Source organism: Physeter macrocephalus, chromosome 3 (genome assembly GCF_002837175.3).
Source record: "Physeter macrocephalus isolate SW-GA chromosome 3, ASM283717v5, whole genome shotgun sequence".
NCBI lineage: Eukaryota > Metazoa > Chordata > Mammalia > Artiodactyla > Physeteridae > Physeter > Physeter macrocephalus.
The window spans coordinates 6563332-6574865 of NC_041216.1; the positions used below are offsets into that span (position 1 = coordinate 6563332).

At 53.0% G+C, this 11534-nt stretch overlaps 1 protein-coding gene across 1 annotated transcript in view; it reads left to right on the forward strand.

The window, feature by feature from the left end:
- The window catches only part of GRIK3 (glutamate ionotropic receptor kainate type subunit 3), a 239600-nt gene that overhangs the window by 166071 nt on the left and 61995 nt on the right, over positions 1-11534 (forward strand). Inside the window, exons 4-5 of the mRNA XM_007104099.4 lie at positions 47-228; positions 2589-2642. Of these exons, the coding sequence (XP_007104161.2) occupies positions 47-228; positions 2589-2642 (236 nt within the window). The remainder of the gene's footprint in view (positions 1-46; positions 229-2588; positions 2643-11534) is intronic.

An 11534-nucleotide genomic window follows, 5' to 3' on the forward strand; every position in this document is an offset into this window, starting at 1 on the left:
GTGTACGTGGGCTCACATGTGTCCTTTGTGCCCCGGGACCTCTCAGGGCTCATCCGACTGCAGGAGCTCATCATGGCCCCATCAAGGTACAACATCCGCCTGAAGATCCGCCAGCTCCCCCTTGACTCTGATGACTCGCGCCCGCTGCTCAAGGAGATGAAGCGAGGCCGGGAATTTCGCATTATCTTCGACTGCAGCCACACCATGGCCGCCCAGATCCTCAAGCAGGTGCGTGAGCACCGGCCAGAGGGAGGGGTGGTTGGGATCCGCCTGCCACTTCTCCCACTCTCCCCGCCATTTCCCAGACACAGGCGTGATGTCAGCCAGATCCAGGTTCGACCTCTAGTCTGCCTCTTTCCGGCTGTATGACCTTGGGTGGTCACTTTGCCTCTGTGAGCCTCAGTTTCACCAGCAGCAAATTGGACACAGTGGTCTTGACCCTCTGAGTTGGTGTGAGGATGGGATGAGACGATGGATGAGCTGCCCCAGCCAGGCCTGGCGCACGGAGGGTGCTGAGTAAATGCTAGTTTCCACGCCACCTCGGGGCAGGTGGGAGGCGGGGGCTGCGGAGAGGGAATAGAACACTGCAGGAAGCACGGAGAGGCCTGGGGGTCTCGGGAACAGCCCCCAGAATTCCTCTTCCAGCCACTGATTCCCTGCAGCCCGTGGCGCTCGGTGCCACTCTCCTATCGCTGGGAGGTTTATCGAGGCTCTGTGCACCATCTGGTCAGCTCTGCGGCAACGGCGGGGGAGGAGAATGGCTCTCGGTCCTTGGCCGTGCCTCCGTTCCCGACACAGCCCAGGGTGTGGCGTGCTGGGAACCAGGGCGAGCTCTGCCAGCCCCCTAAGAAACAAACAGCGAAATCGCTCACAGCCTCCCTCCGAGGGTGCCGCAGCCGAAAACAAAACCACTCTGATTCGAACCAGTGCTTTGTGTAAAAGGCAATTATGTGGTCCCAGAAAGCGAACCTGGTGATTGGAGGAGGCATTCTGTGGGGCCTTGACACATGACCCCAGGAGATGCTGGCGGCAGGGAAGGGTCACAAGAATGCAGGGGGAGAGGTGCTGAGCTGGCCAGGAATGTGTTCAAGGCCTGCCCCGCACACCCTGCAAGGGGTGCCCAAGCTGAACGGCAGCCTCTGTCTTCCCCCAGAGGAAGTCCCACCCCAGGACCCCTCACACAGGGGCTAAAAGCTCATCTGAGAGCTTGAATCCTGTTTCTGCCCATGGGTGCTATATACCCAAGAGCAAGCGGCCCCGGAGTCATCCTCTGCTCTGTAGATGGAGTGAATGATCCCTCCCTCCCCTGGTTCTGGAGGATTCAGTGAGATGAGGCGAGGAAAGAGTTTATCCCAGTGCCAAGGGCACAGTCAGCATGGATGCGGCACATCTTTACACTCAGTGTGGAGGAAGTACACGCCCCCCAGAAATCCCTTAATCAGTGTCCCGGCCAATGGCGCCCAGTGCCTCCCTCCTCTCCCAGGCATGTGCAACTGAGTAATAAAGACAATCCCAACTTGGGTTCACACACACAGCTCCTCATTTATCGCCACCCTGGGAAGTGGGGGCAATTATCGTGCTCGGTTTCAGATGGGGAAACTGAGGCTCCGGAGGAAAGTAATGGGCCTGAGGTCATCCAGCCAGAAAGTCAGAATTCACTCCCCAGTTTGCTGACGTGAAAACTCCTAGAATTGAAAATGAAGATTCTGTGCTCAGCCTGACACTGAACTAAACCAAGGTCAGCATGTCTGTGTACTGAGGACTTCTTGAACCTTTCACCTGTGAATGCGGGTTGTGAACCTCCAAGACCTGGAGGGAATGTGAAGCATTTTCAAAGTGTACTTGACCCAGTGACATTTCCTCCTGGAGCACTTTGTGGGCCCGCATTCTGAAGGACTCTGTAGAAAATGCATTATGGTCATCAGTATTATAGTTTATAGGCGTCTAATAAAATACAATAGATTTCATGATGGTGTAGAATAATAATTCACAGCAGCCACGTGGCCCGCTGTGTCACCAGCCAGGACCCAAGAAGCAGGGATGTGTCAGCCCTTCCGGGGAAGGCTCAGACTGAGGACGGACCCTCCTCGTCGGGCCTGGCTGGGCTGGTGGGAGCCGAGCGCCCACAGACGTCTTTCTGGAGCCAGGACGGTGAGTTCAGCTGAGGAGAGTCAGGGCACTTGAGGAGGCGATGTTGGGCGGATTCCAGCAGCATTTCTCCAAGTGTGGCAGGCCCAGCGATGCTTACTAAAAAGGCAAACCTGGCCCTGCAGAATTTGGAATCTTTGGAGAGTGTGGCCTAAGATTCTGCATTTTAATGTGTCACCCATGATTTTGCTGCACACTCCAGTGTGAAATCCACTGCTGTCTGCCAGCCAGTCATTTTCCCTGTCGGAAGGTGGTCTCAGAGGATGTCCCACTCCAAGCGGCCAGCCTCTCCCAACCCACCGTCAGCCTGTGCTGCCCCGGGTCTTCACTGCTCTCTCCCCACTCCCTCCCCACCCCCCCATCCCCCCCTGCCAGGGTGGAGAGCGGGAGGGGCTTCTCGGGTGTTCCCTGCAGGGTGCTGACACTTTGCTCTCCCGTAGGCCATGGCCATGGGCATGATGACCGAGTACTACCACTTCATCTTCACCACCCTGGTAATGTACCTCTGAGTCCTGGCACGGGTCGGGGTGGGGCTCCCTCAGAACAAGGTCAGCCCCGGGGGAGACAGTTGCTGCAGCTAGAGGAGATTCAGGCTGGACTTGCTTCCTAAGGCTGTAGGTGTGGCCCCAGGCAAGGGCACAAATTTGTTTGTCTCTGTGGCCTGCCCACTTTGAGAAGCGACATCTTGTTGTGACTAAAGACAGGGACTCTAGAACCTGCCAGTGTGAATACAAGCCCCTCTGCTTGCTGGCTGTGAGACCTTGCAGAAATCACTTAGCCTCCCTCAGTTTCTCCCTCTGCAAAATGGGCATGATCATGCCTCCTACCTCCTAGGATTGTTGTGAGAACTGAATGAGTTCGTGAGCTAAAGCGCTGAGAGCAGTGCCTGCTCGTGTGAAGGGCTGTTGTTATGACGATGACCCTTGGCCCCAGCCCACACACCCCCACACAGGTCCCAGGCCTCAGGCCTCACGCAACACCGGGAGTTGACACTTTGGATTCCTGTGGCATCCACGCTCAGGTCTGCCCACTCACTATCAGCTGGGGCCAGCCCACCTGCGGGCTCCAGATGGGTCCTGTCTAAACCTTGAGAACATTTAGGGCCATTTAAACCCATTAGGGTAATTAGTTGTGGTCTGAGATCAGCAGAATAAAGAGATCCCTGTGCCAAAGGAGCACCAACCCCCAGCCACCCTGCCTTGGAGCCAGATGCCCTGGATGTCACTGGGGCCCCGGGTGGACTCTCTTACCCAGCCCAGATCTGGGGCAAGTGACAGCATCACTAAACATCCTGTGGCTGAAACAAGCTCCCAAAATCTGTCTCAGACTTGCCCCTACAGTCTTGCAAGCCTCTAGCTGTGTTCCTTCGTTCATCCAGCACCCAGCTAACATTCCTTACCCAGCACCTGTATTCAACTGAGTATCTCAGGACGACTGGCACTGAGGCCTGCCCTCAAGGAGCTCCCATCCTGCCCAGTCTGCATCTCTGTGTGTAACTCATTCGGCCGGCTTGTGCCATCACAAGCCATCACATCAGATGGCCACGGGGCACAGCAGAAGGAGATGCCGGGTGCCACAGAGCTGATGGAAGGTGGGGAATTTCAGGCAGTCTTTACAGGAAAGAAGATGTTTGAACTGGACCTTGAAGGATCAGTAGGAGTTCACCAAGGAGAGAGAGGAAGGGCATTCCACATAGAAGGAACAGCATAAGCAAAGGCCAGGAGGCAGGTTAGCTGTTCAAGGCTCACTCTGGTTGATTGCCAGAGCCAGCTGTGTTCATCTCTTCCTGGCTCCACTTTCAGTCAGTGACATCATGCAGGTAGCTTGAGATTGGCCAAGGTGGGAGTATTCACACCACAGAAGTTGGCAAATGCTACAAATAAGAGGTTCCTCCTCGCCATCCCCTGAGAGCTGGTTATTAAGCATTTCCCAGCATACAACTGCTTGTTACTCTCTCTCCACTCCCACTCCTGTGCCCATGGCAGAGCTCGAGGGCCACCCTGCCCACTCTTCTGATCCAGAGCCCAGACCTGGAGACCTGCCAGGAGCCTTGGTGGGAGAAAGGGATGCTGGAAGCTGGTGACTGAGACCAGGTACCTTCTGCCCTGGTCCCTTCTGGATTTCTATCCACCCAAGCTAGCTTCTCCCCTGGGAAAGTCCTTGGAGGCTGGAGGATGAGGTCATCATATCCCCAATATTCCACCTCCGTATGGAGCTAGAAGCAGGGCAGAGGAGCAAGGCTGAGAAGGCGGGGTGGGGCACATTCCAGGCGCCCGAGGCTCTGTCTCCAGGCATGGCAGCCCTGGGCTCCTAGGGTGCTGAGTCCAACCTCTGGGCCCTTAGAGGTCCCCACCAGCCCTGTGCCAGCTCAGCACATTCTTCCCACACTTCCATCCTGCTGGCTCACCTCCCTGAGTCCTCACCGCTCTGAGCTGCTGTAACAAAGCCCTGGAGTCCATGTAGGAATAGACAAGGGAGGAGCAGGCAGACCTCCCGGGACGGCTGTGGTCCCCCTGCAGACTGTGCGCATTCCCCCTCCACATTACTTTCCAGCTCAGTGACAGGAGAGCAGGCCTCGGAGGCATAGGTGAGGATGAGAGTCCCTTTAGCACCAGGGACTGTGCACATGGGCAGATTGCTTAGCTTCCCTGAGCCTCAGTTTCCTTGCCTCTAAAATGGGAATAATTTGTGATGCCTCTGGGCTTCCGATCCTTCATTTGGCCTCTTTTGGTTTCAAGGAGCAGAGCTCACTCAGGTAACCTCAAGTCACTAGAGACACAAGAATGAACCACCAGGCCACAAGAGCAGATGTGGAGAGTGGTTCTGGATCCAGAGCAACCCTGGACATCACGAGGATTATGGTTCCAACCCTCTGCCCTGAGACTCAGCCAGGCTCTTCCGTTTCCCTCTCTCTGCCCATTGCTTCCTCCTGCTCGCAGCCTCAGCTCCTTCCTCGCAGTCTCTGTTCCCTGGAAACGTCAGCTCATCGCAGCTGCCCTGGGGTCATCACACCCCAACTGACCATCCGTCTGCCTCTGCTCTTCTCACCAGCTCTTTCTCTGAGTGTTACCCACCTTCCCCAGGTCAGATGTCGGACTGACCAAGCACCAGCCAGTGCTTCTCAACAGGGCACTATATAGGCATTTGAGGCTGGACATTTAATCCTTCCGGAATGTCCTGCCCACTGTAGAATGTTTAGCATCCCTGTCCCTGCTCACTGATTTCCAGACTTGGTGACAAATAAATAAATGCCATCCACACATTTTCAAATGTCCCCAGGATAGGGGCTGAGTCATCAGCCAGATTGTAGCAACCCCCGATGGGAGGTGACCACTCCTTGGCTGGTCAGCCGAGGTCTGGCAGTGGGGGGGCAGAGTACAATGGACTCACAGAATCTAAGTCATGGCCACCAAGCAGAAGGGCTGGGGCACTGGGAGATCCCTTCAGAAGTGGCAGGAACAAAATCCACAGATCTCATTCACCCACCCTGAGTATTGACCCCTCATCCACTGTGTCCACACAGGGCCTGTGGTTAAGTCCTCTTTGTGCTTTGCTTCCGGTCTTAGCTCCAGAAGCCAATTAAAAGCATCTCCGCCTGGCTCATGCCCTCATTCCAAGGCCAGAGGGGGTGTCCCCTCAGGGAGCTGAGGGTTTGGACCCTCAGCGCTGAGGCCCGACCTGACCTTCTAGACAAGACTGTGGAGAAGGCACCACCCCAGTATGCCAGTGGCTCTCCACATTAATGCCAGTGCCAGTGTGGGGTCAGGGTTGGACTTCTTGGAAGGAGGGGCAGGGCAGTATCCTTGCACCCTGGGGCAGTATCCTAGCCCAAGAGAGTGTCTGCTTTCCTTACTTTTTTATGGGGGTTTTTTTTGTTTTTTTTTCTGGCCACACCGCGCAGCATGCGGGATCTCAGTTGCCAACCAGGGATCGAACCTGTAGCCCTTGCAGTGGAAGCACAGAGTCTTAACCAGTGAACCACCAGGGAAGTCCCTGCTTTCCTTACTTTTACATTTCCTTAATTCAGTCATTCATATACTCACTTATCCAGCAGGCATATACATATGCTCTCAAGGTCCCAGGTACCAAGCTAGGCACTTGGGTGAGAGGGGGTGTCTAGAGATGGATCCAACACAAAGGTCACCAGCTGGTAGGCTTCCTTTGGGCACATAAGGATCAAGGATGGTGCCCGGTTTACCTCTATATCTCCAGTGCCCAAATAGCACCTAGAATACAGTAGGTGCTCATTAATGCCTGAATGAATGAATGAATGAATATAATACAAAGCAGAAAGTAATCAGTGAAATTAACATCCTCATCATAGCAACAGTGACGTCCACAGACTCTGGTGCCAGTCCGCCGGAGTTACAATCGAGATTCTTCCACTTCCTTGGACAAGTTACTTCGCGTCACTGTGCCTCATTCCCCATCTGTAAAATGGCCACAAGAACAGTACCATCTCATAGGACTCTTACGCTGAGCATTAAGCGAGTATGTTGACATCAGTAAAGCACTAAGGAAAGTGTTATTTAGTACTATGTAAGAGTTAAATTGATTAATTAAATAATTCCTGCTTATGTATTTTATGTGCTCAGTATACCCCATCTCATCCAAAATTCTGAACAACTCTCCAGGGAAGGATGACTTTCCCAGTTTTACAGAAAAGTAGAAACTGAGGCTCAAAGAGGTCACTCAGTAAAAAAGGGTCAGAACAAGGATTTTGACCAGCCGGGACCTATCCAGCTCCAAAGGCCTCTGCTGAAGCTTGTGCCCAGAGCCGCATGCAGTGTTGCCTGGCTTCCTCTGACTGGCGCCGTCCACAGGCTGTGATGGTCCAGGCATCACGTGATTGACACTAACGCACGGAACAAAGCCTCCACAAATCCCAGCGACACCCACACTTCACAGGTTCCAAAGCCCTTCCTCCACATCGCTGACTTTCCTCTTCACAGGGCAGTTTGTGCTCCCCATTAATTGATGGGGACACCTGGGACCAGAGAGGTTGAGTGAACTGCCTAGAGTCTCCCAGCAGATCAGTGAGAAAAGCCTTGGCTCCTGACTTCTGTTCTAGCCCATTGCCCTTCCTCCCCATGCTTCTCTGAGGGTCAGGAAGAGCTGGTCCTTCCAGAGAGGCACAGTCCCTGCAATACAAATAGTTCTGCAGTGGAATATGTGTGTGTGTTGGGGGGTTGGGCTGCAGCAGGTACCAGGGTATCTCCCAGCAGCTCCTCATATGCCAGGGCATCAGCTAAGTCGCCTGGGTCCCCATGTCCTGCTTCTGGCTCCAGCTCCAAGCTCCTCCTTCCAGCCCCGTTGGGTTGGGAGTCTACCTCATGATTGTGCCTCCTTGTGCCCGTTGGTCAATCGTGGCTGTATGTGGGAGGGCAGTGGCATTTGGCATTTATCTCCTTCCCTTTAGGAAACCCACGCCACCAATTCTTTGTGCCTAAAAAATTCTCCAAACTTGCTTCTCCCATGCAGAAGACATTTTAATTACCCCAGCTGCCATTATCTGTTCCAGCCAGCTTTGAGCCATTCCCAGATAACCCCGCGTTAATCAGCCCCAGCTGAGCCCCTGGTACATGTCATGTGTAGGTAAAAGCCTGGAGGTGAAAAAAGAATTATAATAAATTAATAGATAAGCAATCACAATTAATGCCGCTTCCCGGCAATAACAGTTATATCATGGGAAAGATATTTTCATCTGTCATTCCTTAAGGCGATGTTTTCCGAGCTTCAGCTTCTACCCAGTCAGACCCATGGGGTGCTAATGAATTAGTCTATTATGTTATGCTGAATGTTTCTAAAAGGTCCCTCGTTGATACTGAATTCAATGTGTCAACATTTGGCATGGAGAACAGCAACTTTTTGCCAAGCAGCAAGGTTGTGCACAGTTCACTGTGTACAGCACATGGGGTCTCAGCCCAGGGCAGTTTGGACAAAAAATTGGAGCCAGACAAAGAGGCCTCTTTTCCAGCTCCGCATTATCACTGCCCTCATGTCACAGGGATGGTGATACTCAGTGCCACAAGCCCTACGACACTTTGCAGCTAAGTGCAGGCTCAGGGTGACAGGGATGAAGGTGACTCCAGCAGTGACACCCCATCATGCCCCCCTCCCAGGCTGCGATTGGCCACAGCCACTGTGTGAGTGTCAGCCAACTCAGTGCTGCATCTGGAAACCGGAAGGGCTGATGTCGCCAGCACCCGAGCCCCCACCGAAGCCAGAGATGCTGCCCTTCTCACTGAGTCTGGCTGGTGTTTAGTCCTCAGGGAAGTGAGCTGAGTCACGGAGGCTCTAGGCAGGCTCATGTTGGGCATCTTTCAGGCCTTAGGTATCAGGTCAACACTGAATTGGAAAAGAGGCTGAACCCCGTGCAGAGGTAGAGGGAGGAGGGCGCCCCCTGGAGGCAGAGCTCAGCTTCTCTTCTGTGGCCTCAGCAGTTCAGCTCTGGCCCCAAACTTGCATTCACCGCCCTACAAAGCAAAATCCCTCCATCTCCCCAGACCCACCTCCTTCAAAGGCAGTTTAGGGAAGCTCTCTTGTCTCTAAAGCAGTACCCTTGAGGGGCTCATCCTCCACCTCAGGCAATTTGCCAAACCACTCCTAACTTGTAGCCCCATAGAAATCTCCCCCTGAGAGGAGGTTGTAAAACACTAGCCTCTCCATTCCAGGCTCTTCCCAGTGCTGTTTAGGTACCCTAGAGAGCTACCCAGTTGGCTGACCCTTCTTTCCACTTTGGGTGATGGGAGCCCAGGGGCTCCTAGGGGAGACAGATGCAGACATGGACAGTTGTTATCAGTGGGGTGAAAGCAAAGAGGTCCCAAGATAAGAGCAGAAGCGCCCTTGACCCACCCTATTGTGTGTGGGTGTAGAGTGGTAGTCAGGGGAGGCTTCCCGAAAGAGGTGACAAGCTGAATCTCAGAGTGAGCCCACCCAAGGAGGATTGAGAAGACAGGCATTCCAGCCCAGGGATAGAGCACACACAAAGACACTGGCTTAGAGAAGCTGCATGGTGGGGGTGGGGGCCAGCGAGGAATGGGGAAGGGGGACAAAAGCAGTTTGGTGTTCCTGGGGCAAAAAATGAGAGGGGGGTGGGGAGAAAAGTGAGGCCAGAGGGGTGGAGAGCCTTGCCAACTATACTAAGGAATTTGTGCTTTATTCTGAAAAGGCAAGAAAGAGCCATTGAAATATGCCAAGCAGGGGAGTGACAGGGCTGGGTTTATTCTTCAGAAAGACCCCTCTGAATGCTGTGTGGTGGATGACTGAGATATCCAGGGGTGGGAGCCAAGGGCTGGTCATAGGACAGAGGGAGGGCTCGGGAGCTGGTGGCCTGGGTTTGACGGCATTGCTCCCCAGCTGTGTAACCTTGAGCAAAAGACCTAACCTCTCCGTGACTCAGTTCCTTCCTCTAAAATGGGTGATAATAACACCCTTCTTGTAAGGTGAAAATGTGAATTAAGCGAGTTAATACACCTAAGGCACATAGAAACTGTTCTGAGGTTTATAGGTACTCAGTAAATGTTAGCTCCTTGCGATTGTTTTTGTATTGCCAAGAGAGGTAAGTCAGGAGGATGCAACTCATGTCTGCTCCTCTCTTCCAATAACCCAGTCATGTCCCTGGGGGCTGAGTCCAATAGCTTTCACAACCTGCTGCCAGAGAAGGCAGAATATGGATGTTTGTCAGCACTTCCGTGGTGCCTACCATGCACCAGACACGTTCTAAGTACATCTATTAACCCGTTTCTTCCTCATGACAACCCTATATGGCAGGTACTATTATCATCCCCGTTTTTCAGATGAGGCAACTGAGGAAAGGAGAGTAGATGGCCTGGCCTCATGGTCTGTACTCATAACCATCACCTGGGCCTGCCCAGTGAGCTGTTCTCAGGGAGGAGCTGTGGGAAGAGAGGCCTCCTTCCAATGTGTTTCCCCCCTCTCCCTCTGATTCAACAGGTCTCCCCGTCTAAGCCCAGACCCCTCTCTGTGTGTTTCCCAGTTAGGAGCAATAGCTTAGATTAGCGGCTTCTCAAAACACAGATTGAGGCCCCAACCCCACATTCTCTATGGCCCATACTTTCCAAAACATGCTCCAAAAACAATTCTGGTGCATATCTTGCGCTTGACAACCACTGGGGACATAAAGCAGGGGGATTTTTAAATAGGACAAACATGGTGTACTAGTAAATGTGTACAACCAGCTGTCCAAAAAGCGGGAAAACCCAGATATGTAGTGCTTGCCCGTTTTCATGGTGTAAATACTCCCACCACGGCCAATATCAAGCTACCAGTGAATGTCACTGAGCGCAGAGTCAAGAAGTGGTGCTGACATTTAGCTCTTACAAGCCATTTCAACCCAGCTCCAACACACCACTGAGTTGGACCTGGGTACAGTTTCTGCGCTGCCTTCATGAGCTCTATGACCTTCGGCAAGTCACCTGAGCCCTCTGGCCCTGTTTCCTCCTCTCTGGAAAGGGAATACTATTAAATACCTACTTTATAGGGGATTGTGAAGATCAGATGATACACTCCATGCGTGGGGCTGAGCACACTTCCCACCCTCCACTCCCCACTGAGATTGGGGCCACAGAGACACCCTCTGGTCAATTGCATGGAGACTACTCCCGCCCAGCCCCTCCCCCATCCCAAATCCTGGCTTTGAATCAGGGCCCTATTTGTTTGGGCCAGGCTGAGACTAGACTTTCTTGCTTGGGCTCAAATCTGCTCCCAGCCTCTCCCCTAATCCCTAAACCCTTAAAGAGGAAACCAACACAGTGTATTCCAGACGGAGGCCAGTTGGAGGTGCAGGAGGAACAGGAGGAGTTCAGCACGAATTAGGAACATCTCAGAGACCAGAGGAAGCCAGCACGGTGTGAAAGACCTGCTCTGTGGGCTCCAGATTTTATCCCTCATTATCTTTCCATGAGCCATCATTGATTTAACTGAAGCTGGGGCTGTGATGGGGCCAGATGTTACTCCTGATGGCTGCAGCCATGGAGAGACAAGTACACGGTCCCCGGCCACTCTGTCCCAGCATGGGAGGGAGTGACTGAGTTGAGGGACCCGGGAAAGAGGACGGGGAGGGGGGGCCAGAATGGAAGGCAGCTGGATGAGAGGAGAGTGTGCAAAAGAATAGACAATGGAGGAGGAGGAGCTCAAACCTTAAGACTCACTTTCCCCACTAGTGGGATGAGGCCCATCTAGATTGTCAACATAACACGTTTCAAAAAGTAACCTAAGTGTCCATCAACAGATGAATGGATAAAGAAGATGTGGCACATATATACAATGGAATATGACTCAGCCATAAAAAGAAACGAAATTGAGTTATTTGTAGTGAGGTGGATGGACCTAGAGTCTGTCATACAGAGTGAAGTAAGTCAGAA